At 38.2% G+C, this 19,443-nt stretch overlaps 1 protein-coding gene across 1 annotated transcript; it reads right to left on the bottom strand.

The window, feature by feature from the left end:
• Positions 1-1,712: 1,712 nt before the first annotated feature.
• On the bottom strand, positions 1,713-14,940 carry LOC150086466 (PR domain zinc finger protein 12-like). Its single transcript, XM_090372174.1, has 6 exons — positions 14,924-14,940; positions 14,657-14,820; positions 6,530-6,702; positions 4,444-4,599; positions 4,043-4,154; positions 1,713-1,948 (listed from the first exon to the last, which is right to left on the bottom strand). The coding sequence occupies exons 1-6, from the start codon at positions 14,938-14,940 to the stop codon at positions 1,713-1,715; spliced, it is 858 nt and encodes a 285-aa protein (XP_090228300.1).
• Positions 14,941-19,443: the final 4,503 nt, after the last annotated feature.

The raw sequence follows: 19,443 nt of genomic DNA on the forward strand, positions 1-19,443 counted from the left end.
CATACCAACAGAACATACCATGATACAAGCCCTCGTGGGTAGTACAGTTGGTAGGATCACCGTCCTCCCCACACCGGGTGGAAAAGACCTTCGTTTGAATCCCGTCGATGACGGGAAGAATTTTTATGAGTCTTTTCCACAACGTGGCTGAGTTAGTCGTTCTCAGGCGAGGACAGCTTGGTTTTTCCTTCCGGAAACTCGGGTTTTTTGTCCAGCAAACAGAAAATCGATCACAGAACACAATTTACAGCAATATATCCGGAACAATATAGCCTTAGTTGCTCATAAAACCCAATAACAACAACAACAAACCATGACAAAATTTGTAGTCGCCTGAGTGGTAGACTCCAAATAGTCTGGACGCATAGATTAATGCATTCACCACACCATTGGTGAAAGTGTGGGGATCTGGGATTTGGTTGTCATGTTGCTATAAGAAAGAAATGGGTTTCTTATAGCCACATGACTACCAAATCCCAGATTCTTCAACTCCCACTACATAGTTCGGTTGGAAATCGGTCCTTCTTCGCCTAAATCGAATTTTTCAATCATTTGCTGCAAACTGGACTTTTTACAGTGATGCACAATTCCTGCTGGTTTTGTTTTTGGAGAATGTCTTCTTTTTGGAGCTGCACGTTGTAGTTGGGGTTTAAGGCCATATTGTTCCTTGTTTATATATTTCCCCCCCACCGGGTGGAAAAGACCTGAGTTTGAGTCCCTTCGATGACATAAAGAACTGTTATGGGTCTTTTTCACAACATGGTCCAATTAGCCAGTCTCAAGCAATGGTAGCATGGTTTTCTCTCCCAGAAACTGTTGTTTTTCATCCAGCAAACACAAAATCAACCACGCAATTCAAGGAGCAATAATGGCCTTAGTTGCTGATGCTCCTAAAATCCTACAACAACAACAACTGTGAAGAAGTAACCTTAGGAGATGTCCTCCTTTATAAATTGAAACGATACTTTTAATAGACACTTACAAAGACAAATGGTAGCTCTTGGAAGAATTCTTTGATTAAAGAACTCTAGGAAAGTTTTTATTATTTTCTTGTTTTCTCTCTGGTTTAGAGAACAAAGTAGAAATGTTATTAAACATATTTTATGGTACGTGATAAACTTCTTTGATGGATAGATAGATTGAGCGTCTTTAAAAGTGCGATAGAAAAAGTTTTTCCACACTAGTGAGAACCATTTTTCAGATAACAGTGCTTTAAATAAGATTAATGTTTTCCATTTCCTTTGGTTTTTGGAAAAACGGATATACAGAAGAGGAAGATGTTGGTGTTACGATAAGAAAAGTATGTCATCTGAGCTTGACCATAAGATATAATGATGATATTAACTTGGGTTAGAGGATATAGCGAGTCGAAGAGCACAGGTCCATGCCAAAATAAAAGTTTATATCTGGGAGAAAACTAATCTTTCTCTCTGTGGATTTATCTCAATATAAATGCGAATTTTTATTTCAAAAATAATCTTTATTTCATCAATTCCATCTTTACATTTCATAACATTTAAAAAAAAAAAATACATGACTACTGGTAAAATTGACAACAGGAAACAATTTACCAAACCGACCGATAGAGGGCGTTGACTTTCCCTTCGCCATTTTTAATTATGTAAAATTCCAGAAGCTTTCAGCTTTTTCTTTTAACTAAACTGAATTAGTCAATATATTTTTCAGCTTCTCATTATTTCCGCTAGTGGGCGCTACCGTGCATACTTCTGCTGCATACGTTTCGAGTGTTTATCACTATGGACGTTCTGTGTTTGTTCGGTAGCGCCCGAGTTTAACAGGTCCTTATTACTAGCTTTTAACTTTGAATCGATGCAAGTTCCCGATTCTGCCGACAGAGGGCGATGACGGGCGCTCTTTTGATGTGCACGTAGACCAGCCAGTTGAGAGTAGGAACTTTGACAGACGTGACATTTATAGGGTCGCTCTCCTGAAAAATCAGAAAGAAAAGAAGTCAATATATGTGAGAGATTTCCCCACCACCCCTATGCAAATTTGGAATGGTCAATGGTCGTACAAACTAATACACATTATGCACACATTACCAAATATGTTGTATTAACAGTTGGACAATTTGTCACCAAAAAATTCGATCAAAATCTGATTTTCATCAAGAGGCACTTCCTTGCCCACTTGAATCAAAATCGGGATTTTATAAAGGTGCACTTCCATGCCTCTTTGAATCAAAATGATCCTCATCAAGGTGCATTTCCATGACTTTTTGAATCAAAATAATCTTTAGTAAGGTGCTCTTCCATGTGCACCTTGATGCCTCTTTGATTAAAAATCTGGTACGCATCTTAAAAGATTCTCATCTCTTCAAAACTCAGTCCCGTTCTTTTTTATAAAAATCTGGATCCATCGAAAATTTGCCATACTCATTTTTCAGTAAAATTATGGCTGGATCTCAACAAAAATTGGCTGCCCATTTCAATCAAGATCCAGATTTCTTAAAAACATTAACGTGCATCATTCAACTAAAAGTTGGACATTAAATCTCAGTGTCATCAAAAGAATCAGTACTATGCTTTTGTCGAAAAAAATATGAATCCCATCAAAAATCTCTTGACTATTTCAAGAGATTTAGTGATATCTTTCTGATGAAATTTTGGGTCTCATCAAAAATCTCTTGCCCATTTCAATGAAAATTTAGATCTCATCAAAAAATTTCAAGATTATTTCAAAAAGAAACAAGTGTGCTGGTCGGATAAATCCAAATAGCTGGTGCGACACGAGTCCTTGAACCCATCGTGCATGGTGCCCACTGTCCAGCCAGGTGGCGGTGGTTGCTTAATATTGGGAATGTTTTACTGGTAAGAACTAGGACCCCTGGTGTGTATGGACCAACGTTTCACTGGTGAGATCTACCTGCAGCTCTTAGCAAATGCAGTGCAATGTTGCAATTTTTCCAGGACAGAAACGGTATCTTGAAAGAAGATAATGCGCTCTGGGTACAAGTGGGTTGAAGAATACAGTGAAGGTCTCATCCAACTTAAATAGCCTCCAAACTTGATCTCAATCTAATTGAATATCTGTGGGATGTTTCGAAATGGGGAAATAAGGCTGTGGACATTCAACCGTAACTCATTCCAAACTGTGGAAAGCCTTGCAGGCAGCATGGTTCAGATCCCTACGGACATTTTTTAAATAAAAATTTAGACCTAATCAAAGAATTCGTCACAAACCTTTTCAATAATATTATGGATCTCATAAAAAATTTGCCTGCCCATTTCAGTCAAGACCTATACCAAGTGGACCCTCATGGGTAGCACAGTTGGTAGAATCGCCGGCCTCCCCACACTGGGTGGAAAAGACTTGAGTTCGAATCCTGTCGATGAGGCCAGGAACTTTTATGGCTCTCTTCATAACGTGGCCAAGTTAGTCGGTCTCAGGAAGGGTGTCATGATTTTCCCCCCAAAAACTAGATGTGGTATCCAATAAAAGAATTCTAAAGGGATGGATTCGTGAGGGATCAGATCTGTCCAATTAATTTGACGAAATCATAAAATTTCACCATAATAATTTAAAATTGATAAATATTAAAAAAATTATAAAATTGAGGGAAATGTCATTACCGGTGTGTAGCCTGAGGTGGTTCCTTAGGGTGGACGACTGGCTGAATCCTCTACTGCAATATTTACAGACGAAAGGCCTCTCCATGGTGTGTATCCTCATGTGAGATCGTAAATTGCTCCTGGAATTAAAACCTCTTCGACACACCACACACTTCAACCTTCCATTGGAAGAAGGTACAGTATCTCTCAAAGCGCCATCTGGTGCCCAAATAGTACAAAAATATGAAAATAATTAAGCAAACACGACTGCATGAAATGGAAATCAAAGAAACAGGGAATAGTTTAATATTCTTTATAAATTAAAATGAAATAATTTTAATTTAAAAAAAAAATATAATATTTTAATAAAAATATTAAGATATTGATATATTAAATTATTTTATTAAAATTAAATATTACTATAACACAATTAAAATATTATATTAATAATAATAACTTAATTTTCTTACCGGCACAAGCAGTTTCAACTCCATGGCTTTGGTGTTTAATCTCTGGAATCCCCATAAACTGAGGAACTTCAGATCCATACCATACTAGCAGTTCCACTCCTGGCTGAATTACCTTAAAAAAATAAATAAATATTATTTTTACGCTTATAATTTTTAAAATTAATAATTTTATTAATTATTACTCGTTTATTATTTTGTATTATTTTTAGTTTAGTTTATTTGATTTATAATTTTTATTAACCATTAATTAATTTAATTTTATTTATTAATTTATTTATTATTATTTATTAATTTATTTATTATTATTTATTTCATTTATTAATAATTATTTTATTTATATATATTTTTTTTTAATTTTATTTCAACTCTAATTAATTTGGAAAAATCTGTGTCTGAATTACTTTCGTTACTCGATAATAGATGGCGTCCCCAACTTGAAAAGTTTCCAGGTTTTGCTCTTGTTCGTGTCTCGCGCACTGTATGTACGTCATCCACGACAACACGCTTTCTTTCCCGCCATCCAACACGTGTTTCAGGCGTCCGTTGACGTCGAATATCTGAAACGAGAGCGACGGAATCGTAGTGGCGACACAATTTACGAACACACACACACACACACACACACACAGAGTGTCTTTTAATTAAGATTTTAGGCCTTTTTTGTCACACAGGACAAGCAGCAAATTTTCTAATAGTAATAGAATGTACACTAGCTTCTCAAAAGAATTGGGACACCACTAGAGGTCTGCACAGCCAAAATTAATAATACGCATTACAATTTGTAAGCGAAAAAAGCCAGAAATTTTGTAATAATATTTTATTAATGTAATCTTAACCAAATCGCGAATCCAACCGAACCCGAATATTACTATTTCTGTCTGGTCTGACCTGGCCAACAGGCCTTTCATATTCGAGGCCCTCTGGAAGAGTCCGGGCTCGTGCAGACCTCTAGTGGCCATTGACCTAAAACTGCGTCCAAAATACAACTCGTAAACTGTAAATTTCTTTAAGATGCGTGGGCATGTGCACATGCTCTCTGTAATTCCTTATTGCTGCTCATACCTACTACCTCTGCACTTGGTATAAGTGGCGGTAAGGAGATTACAGAGAACAGAGGACAGAGAGAGAGAGAAGAAGGGAAGCGAGGGAGATGACAGCAAAAAAGAGAAAAAAAAAGAAAGAAAGACGGAAAAAAGAAACAAAAATAAAAAAAATAAAGAAAAAGGAAAAAAAGAAAGAGAGAAAAAAAATAGAAATTGAGGCAGACAGACAGAAAAAGAAAGAAAGAGCAAAAGATAGACAGAAGAAAAAGAGAGAGAGAGAGAGAGAGAGAGAGAGAGAGAGAGAGAGAGAGAGAGAGAGAAAAGAAATTGCGAGAAAGAGATAAAGAAAGAGAGAAACACGGATAGAGAAAGAAAGAGAAAAAACAAACTGTGAGAAAGACAGACAGAAAAAGAAAGAAAGAGAGAGAGAGTGAGAAGGAGCAAGAGAGCAAAACACACACAGAGAGAGAGAGAGAGAGAGAGAGAGAGAGAGAGAGAGAGAGAGAGAGAGAGAGAGAAAGGATAGATGGATAAAGAGAAAGAGGAAGTGAGACAAACAGAGAGAGAGAGAGAGAGAGAGAGAGAAGGGAAGAAAGAGAGAGAAGGAGCAAGAGATGGAAGACATAAAAGGATAGGTAGATAAAGAGAGACAGATATAGAAAGAACAGAGAGAGAGAGAGAGAAGGAGGAGTGAGAGAAAACGAATAGGAGTTAGACAGAAAAAAAGAAAAGAAAGGAAGGGAAAAAAAGAGATGAGATAGACAGATAGAAAGAGAGAGTGCGAGAAAGAGCGAGAGAGAAGAAGAAAAAGAGAGAGTGAGTGAGAAGGAACAAAAATAAAAGAGCAGGTAGAAGAAAGAAAAAATAGATCTATAAAGAGAGAGAGAGAGAAGGAAAAGGAAAGCGAGAAAAAAGAAAATAAGAAAAGAGAAAGAGAGACAGGCAGAAAAATGAAGAGAAAGAGAAAAAAAGAAATGAGACAGAAAGAAAAGGAAAGTCAGAGCGAGAAAGAGAAAGAGAGACAGAAGAAAGAGAGAGAAAGAGAGAAACGGGAAAAAACTGTGAGAAAGAGAGAAACAGAGAAAGATAGAAAGACGGACAGACAGGAAAAGAAAGAAAGAGAAAGAGACAAGAAAATGAGAGAGAAATCAGAGAATGAAAGAAAGAAAGAAACTGGAGAGCGAGAAGGAGCAAGAGAAAAAGAGATTAAATACAATAAAAAGAGAATGAGAGAAGAAAAAAGTGACACAGCGACAGAGAGAGAGAGAGAGAGAGAGAGAGAGAGAGAGAGAGAGAGAGAGAGAGTGAAACAGATAGACAGACACAGAGGGAAAAGCGAGATAAGTAGAGAGAGAGATTGAAAAAGAGAAGGCAAAAGTGAGAGAGACAGACAGAGAGAAAAAAAGAAAGAGAGAGATCAATTGGAAGATGTCACGTGACTCACCTCCCAAGAGCAATCGGCGTCGGCCAACACTTCTGCCGGAAACTTCGAAATGCCCGGAAATGGACCAATCTCGGTGCCTTCCTTGATGAGATCGTCTGCAAACACTCCGACGGAGCACCCGGGAAGGGAGGACACGTTCAAACACACCTGCGGAGGGGTGCTCTTCACCACACCTACGCATAAAAACGAACACTCCATCAGCAGACATCACCACAAACAAAGGGGGGCGCGATCTCTCCATCGTAATCTTAAGCGTTAACATCGTTCCAGAATTCCCCCTCCCCTCCACTCCCGCGCACCCACCCTGTTCCGTACAGAACTATTCTCGGCGTCACTCCTGGGCGTGGGAACCGTATCGGCAACGTGTCGAACCACGCGCGGACACATTACGAAAACGCGCATTGTTCCACGAACCCACCGACGATTTTCCAGTTGGCTGCGATCGTTTGGAGTCGAGTGCGGGATACGAACGAGCGGCGACGCCACCGACACATCAGTCGCCTTTGTGGCCGCCACAAAAGGTGGAAATTCGGGAGGAAAAAGGACTCCGATTCAACGCCCCTTTCAGAAGGGCTCGCCAACGGGAAAAATACATTGCCGCCCCGTATCATTCCCTAATGACCGCTAACAACCCCCTCTTCACTTTATCGGACAGCAGCGGATCAGCGTCGGGACACACCCTCCGTGGCGATATGACCCCCGTAGCCGGCATTTCGGCACAAAGACGGTTCGCCCAAACAAAAGCCGAGATTAGCCGTAATATATCTGCGACTCCCGCAGTTCTGTAACCCGCGTTTTCGCTTGGTTGCCATGGTTACAAGCACTCCGAACAATGGGGGCGTAATGAGGTATTGTTTCGCTTCTGTTTGCGAAGGTTAAAAGATGCAACTACAGCGCCTCCTGCTGCGACGTTCCCTCGTGCTCTTTCATCGGACGCCCCCCTTAATTGGTGCGGTGGTTCCCGTAGGTATCGTTCGGCAAACTCGAAATGATAAATGATGCCGAGGGGTCAGAGGTCAAAGAGGGCCCGTATTATTCGGGGACGTTGGAGAGATACAACGGCATATCGGCAGCTGCTGGTGCCGGCCCCTGTTGACTCTTCGTATCAAGATGCGTCCATCAATCCTCCGGGATAAAAAACTGGCAGACGACACGCAGGCAGGCGGGCAGGAAACAGCTCGCAGTTGATGCGCAGTCCAAACACGCATAAATTACGTCATTCTTCGTTACGAATAAGACATCAGGGTGACGTGGATGTGGCGAACAGATTAGGGACGCGATGTTGCGCACAATCGCTATCTGACCCCATCCGATGACCTTTGCCGGCAGCGAACAATCTTCTAAGCGTTACGCGGCCATTTCGTACAATTGGCTAATTCGTTCTGATCCAGCGTCAAGTGAGACGCATCACCCATCCATCACCCCGAGCAAACAGAAGCGGTCACCAACAAAAAGGGATCGTTTCGGACTACGGGGCAGACGCTGCCAACCTTCCCCTTTTCTATTTTATTATTTATTATTTTTTTTTTCTGATGGGTTTGACAGATACGGTTTTTCATCCCGCTCTCAGCCTTCTCTATTGTTACTGGATTGCCTCTCTCTAGAGATTCATCAGTCATTGGCCGACTGCACCTGGTAATATGCACCTGAAAGGAAACCTACATCGTGGATAGAACGCAAGACGGCATAACAAAATCGCTGACCTTAGCGTCTTCTTCGAAAGAAAGCAGCGTCTTTGAGACATATTGACATATGCGACCCCCCTGCTCATTCATAAGAGTACCAAGTAGTCATCACAGGAACGCAGACATCAAAAAGCAATTACCATTCTTTCAATACAGCTGCTGATGGAAACACCACAACCACCACTAGCGAAATAATTTCTCAAGTTACCAAGGTACAGCTCTGTAAGAACCTCCAAGTCCACTGAAGAAACCTTATGAGGAATTGAACCAATCCCTCTCACAACCCAAACTAACTACGAAATACCAATGATCCTATAAAACTGCACGCAAGTCCCTCCAAAGGGCAGATTGACATTCGAATTTATTTCAAACCTTTTGTGATCTTCTTGAAGAAGCACACACACACATACACTCCCGTCTAAAAGTTTGGAACCATGGTCACACATATCTAAATCGTCAAAGTTTTTATTAAAATAGGAACAACTTCTTGTCAAATATTAAGAAATATTTAAGAACTTTCTAGAATATTCGAGAATAATTCAGAAAGGTATTGAAGAATCCTGAATATGGTTGAACATCGTAGAAGATTCACGAATGTGGTAGAATATCAAACTTCTGGCCTACCACCCTTAAAGAATTCCTCATGTGTGGATGTAGATGCTAAATACTCATTCAGTTTGTCAGTAACTTGGGAACGATCATCAACAGTTAACCCAATGATACCAAGTTGTCCAATGTGATCGAAACCCTTCCTTCTACTGTTAATAACATTCAAGTCTTTGCTGTTTTTCTTTGCATCCTTTGCCAATTTATATACATCCTGCACTCTTCTCCTCTGCCACGTGCCTCAATAGTTCATCTGACATCCATTTAGGTCTAACCCTTGAACAGAAAGATAGTCATCGAAAGTAACAAGATCTTCTAACAGATCTTCTGACATATCCCATACCATGAAACCACCTCCAGTTGCTTGAATGGTGGATACGAGCCAGCATGGCTTCATAAGATTCATGTCAAACTTTCACAATACCATTGATACAAAACGTGTAAATCGAAGATTCTTCAGACACCATGATCTGTGTCCACTGTTTCAATTGATATATCTCCAGTATTGAACCTCTTATAATGACAATGGGTAAGCCACGGTGAGAAAGGTCAGCAAAGGTCACGTGTCTCTAAATCTGCGAACAAGTCGGAGGCAGAAGGAGAGTTGGGAGGGGGAAGAAACCCATGAGAGATGTGCCTACACAAATGCAGAATGGACTTAGCTAGTGGCACGTGCGATTGGCTAACCCTCTCTCGTAATGACAAGTATTTTGGACACTTGAAACGCGTGTCCGCTTTGGGAAGCGCTAAAAATCCGCACGCGACAGGCGAAATTAATCCGTCAGCGGCGAACTACACGGAAGTATTAGGAGTGACTTGCAAGAGGGGGAGGGGTGGCTTCGCTGGAGTAACCGACAATATGGTCGCTGTCCACGAACGCACAATGACGAGATTTGTCCCGAGAGTGCTCGGCGGAGTGGAAGTCATTATGTACTTACCGACCGTGGGATGTTACGCGAGGGGTTAACCGTATTCATCAAAAGTGGATTAAACTAATATCGGCTTACGCTGCCGCAGCATCTACGGTGATTACGGATTGAGACACGCGTTTCTATTGTTGCACAGCGAATCCGCCATCATGCTGAAAATTGAAGAACTTCTCAACGCATTAAAGTTGTTGATAATTGGAAAAAGATTTTGGTTAGTAAAGTTTTAAAATTGTTCATAATTCGAACCAGATTTTGGTTCTTAAAGTTGTTGAACCATTGATTAAAGTTGTTGGTAATAGTAACAAGATTTTGGTTAGTAAAGTTAATAAAGTTATAATTGGAACCAGATTTTCATTAATAAAGTTTTTCGTAATTGGAACCAAATGTTGGTTGGTAAAGTTAATAAAGTTGTTCATAATTTGAAAAAATTTTAGTTAGTGAAGTTCCAATTTGTTGACATTGTTGATAATTGGAGCCAAATTTTGGTTGGTAAAAATTAATAAAGTTTTTGATAATTGAACAAGATTTTGGTTAGTAAAGTTAATAAAGTTATAATTGGAATCAGATTTTCTTTAGTAAAGTTAATAAAATTGTTCATAATGGGAACCAAATTTTGGATGGTAATAATTAATATGTTGATAAATTAATAAAGTTGTTGATAATTTGAACCAGATTTTGGATAGTAAAGTTAATAAAGTTGTTGAAACATTGATTAAAGTTGTTGTTGATAATTGGAACAAGATTTTGGTTAGTTAAGTAAATAATGTAATTAACAATTGGAAAAAGATTTCGGTTAGTAAAGTTAATAACGTTGTTGATAATTGGAACCATATTTTGTTTCATAAAGTTGTTGATAATTGGAAAAAGATTTTGGTGGTAAAGTTAATAAAATTGTTGATTAATTGGAACCAAATTTTGGATGGTAAAAATTAATAAAGTTGTTGATAATTGGAACCAGATTTTGGTTAGTAAAGTTAATAAAGTTGTTGAAACATTGATTAAAGTTGTTGTTGATAATTGGAACAAGATTTTGGTTAGTTAAGTAAATAATGTAATTAACAATTGGAAAAAGATTTCGGTTAGTAAAGTTAATAAAGTTGTTGATAATTGGAACCAAATTTTGTTTCATAAAGTTGTTGATAATTGGAACAAGATTTTGGTGATAAAGTTAATAAATTTATTGTTAATTAGAACAAGATTTTGGTTAGTAAAGTTAATAAAATTGTTGATAATTGGAACTACATTTTCGTTAGTAAATTTAATAAAGCTGTTGATAATTGGAAAAAGATTTCGGTTAGTAAAGTTAATAAAGTTGTTGGTAATTGGAACAAGATTTTGGTTGGTAAAGTTAATAAAGTTGTTGATAATTGAAACCAGATTTTGGTTAGTAAAGTTAATAAAGTTGTTGAAACATTGATTAAAGTTGTTGTTGTTGCTGAAACGAGATTTGTTTTGGAACAAGATTTTGGTTGGTAAAGTTAATAAAGTTATAATTGGAACCAGATTTTCTTTAATAAAGTTGTTGGTAATTGGAACCAGATGTTGGTTGGTAAAGTAAATAACTTTATTGATAATTGACACCATCTTTTGGTTCGTAAAGTTAATAAAATTGTTAATAATTGGAACCACATTTTCGTTAGTAAATTTAATAAAGCTGTTGATAATTGGAAAAAGATTTCGGTTAGTAAAGTTAATAAAGTTGTTGATAATTGGAACAAGATTTTGGTAAAGTTAGTAAATTTATTGATAATTGGAAAAAGATTTTGGATAGTACAAGACTTTGGATAGAGTTAATAAAATTGTTGCTAATTGGAACCAAATTTTGGATGGTAAAAATTAATAAAGTTGTTGATAATTGGAACCAGATTTTGGTTATTAAAATTAATAAAGTTATTGATAATTGGAAAAAATTTGGTTAGTAAAGTTAATAAAATTGTTAATAATTCGAACAAATTTTGTTTGGTAAAGTAGTTGATAACTGAACAAGATTTTGGTTAGTAAAGTTAATAAAATTGTTAATAATTGGGACTAGATTTTAAAGCCTCATTATGATATAAACTGGTTTGGGATTTTCACAAAAGAATTTAATGAGAAAAATAACTTTTACACTGGCTGTTCTACTCGATGATGTCAGAAAGTTTATCAACAGAAATAAAGAGATAATTACTCCATGTACAGTACGCTCCCGAAAGTATTGGGACACTAACAAATGGACATGTTTTATGTAACTTGTTCTTTATTGTACGAACGAACTTGGGGTACTCAGCATCAGACATCCTTCTCTTACTATTACCTCTACATACACTGTCCAATCAAAACATTATTGACCACTGCGTGTTATATGAATCGCATAAACTAGGAATTCCCAACGGCATCAATATTAACCGGCTGGGGAGGGGTCGATGAGGGAAAATGAGTTTTTTAAAAAGCAGTCTGTGGTAAAAAATGTAGGGGATCTCCTGGATACACCATCTCTGGGATTACGTAGTCAACAGATATAGCATTTGGATCCTCCACCGTGGACTACTGCAAATCTACAGGACGCACTCCTACGTAATCCATGGTATACAAGATACCTCCTGAAACTTCCAGAAGAATTATATAGTCCATGTCTCGCAGAGAAAAAGAAACAATGAAAATACTGTTCAAGGTATGGATGTCAGATGAACTAATGAGACATATGGCAGAGAAGAAAAATGAATGGGATAAATTACAAATAAATTATAAGGTGACAGAGAAGACTATGGTAGATATAAGCTAGTCCGTAATCAAGTCACAAAGGAGGTTAGGCAAGCGAAGGTAGATTATGAAAAATCTTTGGCAAAGGATACAAAGAAAAATAGCAAAGACTTCTTTACTTATATAAACTCCAGAAGGAAGGGGATGAATCTGATTGGTCCACATGATATAGATGGTTCGACTGTTGATGATCCTGCTCAAGTAGCTGACAAACTGACGTAGTTTGCATCTACATTGACAGATCAGGAATTCTATAGGGAGGTGGAGAATATAAGTTTACCAAACTCTAACAGGAAGTTAAATGATTTTGTAATAACTGAGAGCAAAGTGGAGGAGAAATTGTTGAAGTTAATAATAAGAAAGGCACCCGGGGTGGATGAAACTATCCAGTTATATTAAGGAGGCTACAAAGTAAGTAAGCAGGGCCTTAGCCATGATTATATGGCTAAGGCCCTGCATCCTTAGACTCAGGGTAGGTCTCACATCAGGGCATCCTTAGACTCAGGGTAGGTCTCACGGACTGGAGATGTGCAAATGTGTCCCCACTTCACAAAGGGGGATCGAAGGGTGACACGAGTAATTACAGAGCAGTTAGTTTAACTTCTGTTCCGGGTAAAATAATGGAGTCACTGATTAAAGATGCATTGCAGGATCATCTAGACAAGACTGCAGTTATAGTTAGGACACAGCATGGGTTTGCTAAGGGAAAGTCTTGTCTGACCAATTTGATTGGATAATATGATGTGGTCACAAAGGAACTGGATGAAAAACATAATTTTGATATCATATACTTGGATTTCAGGAAAGCTTTTGACACTGCTGCGCATTGAAGGCTACTGTACAAATTGGAGCAGTATGGCATTAAGGGTAAGTTGGTACAATGGATAAAGGGATTGTTGAGTGGGAGAAGAAAGAGTGTGGTAATCAATGGACACTGCTCTTCGTGGACTAATGTTATTAGTGAAGTCCCTCAGGGTTCTGTGTTGGGCTCACTTTTGTTTTGTATATTTATCAATGATATTGATAAATATACAATGAGGATATATCAGGCTTAATGTCAAAGTTTTCAGATGATATAAAGTTAGGCAATGTTTTTAATGACAGTAATGAACGTGTGCTGCTGCAACAGGATCTAGAAAAATTAGGCAGATGATCTGGCAAATGGCAATTGTAGTTTAACATTGACAAATGAAAGGTACTGCATATGGGTTGCAGTAACCCCAGAGGAATGTACCAGCTGTGTGGAGAATGAAAAAGGCTTGGGGGAAATTGTGCATCCAAATATGAAGTTTTCTGAGCAGTGCAGACAGGCTGCCAGAGTAGGTCATGGGGTCTTGTCAATGATATACAGGAATTTTGCGAGCAGGGTTAAGGAGGTGATTATTCCCTTGTATAAGGCAGTGGTCAGGCCACACCTTGAGTACTGCGTACAGGTATGGAGGCCTCATTTTAGGAAGGGTGTAGAGCTGCTGGAGATGGGCAACAAGGCTGGTGCTCTTAAAAAGAAAGACTTAAGTTCTGCTAATTGTAGCATTGGAGACTAAGTATCTGCGAGGCGATCTGATTGAGGTGTATAAGACCTTGAATGGGTTGAGCAGGCTGAATGCTGATGGGATTCTTCCTCTTGCTAAGAATAATCGCCCGAGAGGGCATAAATTGAACTTGAAAAGATAGTTGTAGAATAAATGTGTGGAAATTTGCCTTTAGCCAGGGTGTGGTTAATTGCTGGATAAAACTTCCATCTGTCGTTGTGGAAGTTGATAGCTTAAATAAATTCAAGGAAGAACTGGACAAACTTTTGGTGCGAATGATTGAGCGAAATGGGAAGTTTCACCAAGGAATTTAAAAACGATGGATTTAAGAAAAGATGCTAGCCAAACGAACTACTGACGAATAGCCTCTGTAATCTTTTGAATTTAACCACTATATGTTGGCACCAATCAAAGTAGAATATTTGGTCTTTGTTTTTTTTTTTTTTTTGTAGGGGTTTGTTTGAAAATAATAAAGAAGCTAACAATGTATATCGTAAGTTTAATGAGCTGTTAACACCAACTGTAAAAGGTTTCTGATTTTTTGACCAGTGAGTGCATATAAGAAGTAATGTTTTTGCGAGGATAATTTAAATAATCAAAATAAATCTAAGTGAGGTTTAACGTTTTCGATCTTACCTTTCGGTAGAGCCCTCAGAGCACCTTGACGTTGTAAAGACTGGGAACACTTGCTCCCCCAAGGGACCCATTTTCCGTAGAGGACCTCCCTCAAAAGATCGCTTGTAATTTCTGGAACTGGAGACTCTTTGATGATGTGGAGATTATCCGCATCTTTCATATGACTGCAACAAAACAATAAGTAATTTCAAATAACGTCTAATGCCATCTGTCGGAAATCGAAAGAAACTTCAAGGAACTCATCATCTTATCTACGGTTATCCTTACCCGTCACTGCTTTCCATCGTACTTTAAACTCCGCATGGTCCGTACAAGTTCGATTTCTCCTGCCGAAGTTCGGACTTGTCATTTTTATCCGAGGACGGGGAGGCTCGACTATCGCACGTGCATTTTAAAAGACCACGTGCGACTTCTATTGTTGCAATCCGGTACGGACCCCCAAGTGGTGGTTGCATAAATCACATGACCAAGGAACTTCCCGGGGTGGGTACTCTTGTAGAGTGACGTTTTAATCAGATGTGTCAGTTAAGGGGGCTGAAAAAATCCATCCCCCAACACTCTATGGCTTTCATGTTTTAATAAATTAACTCTGGTACCTCCCCTTGCGCTACGGTAGCCAAAATTAATGAACTGTAGCCACCTGGACTTCGAAATATGCAATAAAATGGTCCCTTAGATTGATCTATGGGGAAACATTGGTGCATTATTGGTAATCTTTAATGAATTCATTGTATTCAAAATATTAAAACCGGTTAAGAAAACAGAAGTACAGATCGTTTGGTTGTGTAGTTTGCTTTTTTACATGTAGATGGCACCACTGTATACAACTCGAGTCTGATAATCTTCATCCTTACATGAGTAGTTTTTATACTAACTTAATTTGAGTTGAATCTTCCCCCATTTCCTCCAGTGGATAAGTTACATTGCGCATGTTCCCTATAGGGGACACCAGTACCTTCTAGGGTCAGTCCATAAGTAATGTCTCTTGGTCTTGATTTTTCTAGATCTGAAATTACTAATGTCCCTTTTCGCCAATGGCTGCTGATAGAATTCCTTTTTTGGAGTTAGGAGAAACCTCAGTTGTTCAGATTCATGAGAAATTGAGGAAATTATACTGAAAAGACACTTATGAAAGTTGTGCCCATGAAAATTGTTCACAGCCGGTGGAGAGGTTCGCCTCCTCCTACATATAGGCCATACTTGGCTCCATCTGATTTTTATACTTTCATCTGTTGCTTTTATACTTTTATGGCATTAGTTATGAGCCTACACTTGTATATGCCGATAGAAAAAACAGGGGACTTCCCCTCAAACCCTACAAATAATAAATCAAGGTTATTCATTCTGGGATTCTAGATGTATTTTATAGAACTAAAAGGTTCAAGGCAAAATGAGAAACACGAAAAAAAAATGGAATCAGAGATTAAAATCTCAATAAAAGTAAATTTCCCCAACTGAAAGCGTACAAATTTTTAAAACAGTTGCGATCAAAACACGTATTCTTAACTACGATTAGACCCTCACCCCAGATCATTATGTCTTTATCCAACAAAAGATTTAAACTTCAACCCGTGAAGCGACTCGTGTTCCAGTATTTGTGTCTTGGGAAACCAGTCATTGTACCACAGCTCGCAGGATGTGCATAAAACTGGTAATACTCACCTATTTTGAAGGACTCTCTTCCATACAGTTTTCTCAACTCGAAGACTTCATTGTTTCTTCAAGGTCCAACTCAATCGTGCAGTTCCTATCATACGCTAGGCTTGGAACAGACCATCCACTTCATGAAGGCTTATTAAATAAACATTAGAAGGCAGTCATTGGCCACCGCTGAGACTCCTTTATATTCAAGACAGATAGCGATCTCATAATTCTATATCCGTAAAGGGAATTGCATTTTTTATTTAAATCCGACAACCACCCTTGCGTTAACTAATATTCTAAGAGCGCCATCTACTATTGTAGGTGGTTGTCGAATTTTTGAATAAAATATTGGAAAGATTTAAATATTATTATGCAGATATGCTTCGTTTAAATTTTGCAATAAATATGAGGGCAGTATTTAATTATAGAATTTAAACACCAAATGATATTAAATTAAATATTGCACTGGCCAAAAAATTAGAAACCTTTATTCAATAAGTAGTAGGACCACCCTTTATGACACTTACAACCTCGTACAGATTCGTTAACGATCTGATGGAGTCTGTCTCCAGATTTGATCAATCTTCCATCAGAATATTTGCCAGCTGCTATATTGTGGTCAGTTGGCAAATGCGAAGCCGAATTGTCCTTTCCAACATGTCCCAAACATTCTCAGTTAGATTCAGGGAAGTTGGTCCAATACGGCATAAAGATATTCATCAACACGATCTTTTAACAGTACAAGCGGACCCAGTCCATACCAAAAGAAACATACCCCATATCAAGACCACCTTCCAGCTGCTTGAATTGTTTACACCAGACAGGATACCTGGCTTCATGAGGTTCACTCTATCATTGGTGCAAAAAATTGTAAATCAAAAGTCGTCAGACCACATGATATTTTTCCACTGAACAGTCCAGTCTTTGAGTTGGCAGCACCAGTCCTGTCAAAGTTTCAATTTTTTTTACAGAAAGAAATGGATTTTATTCAGGAACAATACTGCCAAATTCCTCATTCCTCAACTGTCGTCACATAATTCGGCTGGAAACAAGTCTTTCTTTGCTTAAATTAAATTCTTCAGTCATTTTCTGCACACTGTAACTTGTATTCTGATGTACAATTCGTTTTTAATTTTCTCTTGGCTGTTTAATTTTATTACATTATCATATTAGAAAGGTGTTTTATTCAATATCAATAAATGTTCTAAATGTATGAAAGAGCGTTCTCACCATTCAAAGCCTTAAACACTTCAATTAGATTACCTTGCAGGTGCCTAGTCTCCAGACGTTGCAATTTGCAGAACTCAAGTCGTTCTTGATAAGAGCAATCATTTGTTCTCCTCACCAATCTCGTTACCCTTCTCTGTACTTGTTCCAGTAGGTCTAAATCCTTCCTCAAATCCTTAAATTCTTCCCATTTAGAATTTGCTGTTGGTAACATCATCAGTTGGTCCCACTGTATAGAATTTAAAAACCGTCTGAGACCACTGTAATCATCAATACTAACAATGGCAGCAAAATTATTGTAGTTCTTTAACTAAAATATACAAACTTTTGTTTTCCATCACTTTGGATGACCCACTTGACGAATGCCCTTCACCTGTTTCCATGCCCTACTCGACCCTTGGCAAGTTTTAATATCCCACATCCAGTGCCGAAGAAAATAACAGAAGAAAGCCTTTAATAGTTACACAAGACAGTATCCGTCTTAGTAGAACATGACTAAGAAATCTCTATATATAGGACAGTAAGACAATAGTAATATCATCTTGCTTTGACCGCACACTTTAATGTTCTCCTAGATAGGAGGTACTGATAAGCTCTGGGTTTACCCCCAACCTACGTCAGAAGCGTTGACTAAACGATGCACCTAAAAAAACATCGCGAGATTGAGAAAGTTTTTCATCCCGGTTAAGTTAAATCCCTGTTATTTAAAGTCTTTTCGACGATGGTCCAGTTTTGGCGTTTTACAACAGTAACATTTCTGATTGGTTGGCCGATAGAGGACGTGAGTGTTTTGTGAATGGGAACCGACACGCAACAATGACGTCACAATTGTAGTTTGGCTATATTTCACTATATTATGCAAGGATTCTTTAAAACATTGCCCATTACCAGAAGCCATGAAGCAAGCGCAAGTAAACGGATGTTGCTAATTTACATAACTAGTTAAACCTTTTTCTTAAGGTGTAAAGAGGATTTTATAAATCTTCTAAACTGCTTCACCAACTCTGTGGACAGCTACTGTTAGCGTTTTTCTGTGGCAGGGAGTTTATGGGAATTATGCTATGACCTTAGGCTCATCACTTTCCCTCATCTGTACTATCTTTCTTTGGCAGCTTTTCATGCCTCGTCTACCATGTGAGTTTATGTCACGGTAGTTTATTTGCTGGTGATCGGTCTACTGATCCTTTTTCAATGGTCAATGATCACCATGACTTGGCCCATTCATGACATGAAGTCGAGCTTGCAGGTTTATGACAAGATGTTCCAAAGTCAACCACCCATTTCGATATACCATCTATCTGTCTGCCACCTTTCTATCTTCGATCATAGCCATTAGCAGTAACGCTTTGAAAATATCAGAAATCTTCGATGATGATATGCTAAACGCCATTGTTAAAAAGAAAACTTCGTGTACATTGAATTATAACAAAATAATGGTAGGTGGCAGAAGCAGAAAAGAAACAATTAAAACTACATAATAGAAAAAAATAAGGAATGCCAAAATTAATAAGGAAAAGCAGCGCTGAATCCTGCAAAGACAAAGCGCAACTGCTATCTGAAATGATGCAATGAATCTTCCCTCCCCCTGCACCGACCATAAGTGAAAATCAACACCGGTTAAGAAAGAAAAATAACACAAAATAAATTAAAATTGGAAAAACTATCATGGACATCCCTTCCACGCAAGTGATGTGCATTGTCAAACATTTCAATAAATCCTTCCCCGCACACCCCAAAAGCAGAAAGTTTGGCTAAATTCAAAGCGGGATTGGATGGTTTACTACTGCTAAAATCACTATATACACTGAGTTGGCTTTTGTCTTAACAACACCTACCTAATACCTCGTGAGGTGACCGTTTTTGCTCGTATAACACCTTTCTGCTACCTTTCTATCGTATTGGCATGGATTCCAAAA

This window comes from Mastigoproctus giganteus, chromosome 4, assembly GCF_048544385.1.
Source record: "Mastigoproctus giganteus isolate SK-2022 chromosome 4, ASM4854438v1, whole genome shotgun sequence".
In the NCBI taxonomy this organism is placed as follows: Eukaryota; Metazoa; Arthropoda; class Arachnida; order Uropygi; family Thelyphonidae; genus Mastigoproctus; species Mastigoproctus giganteus.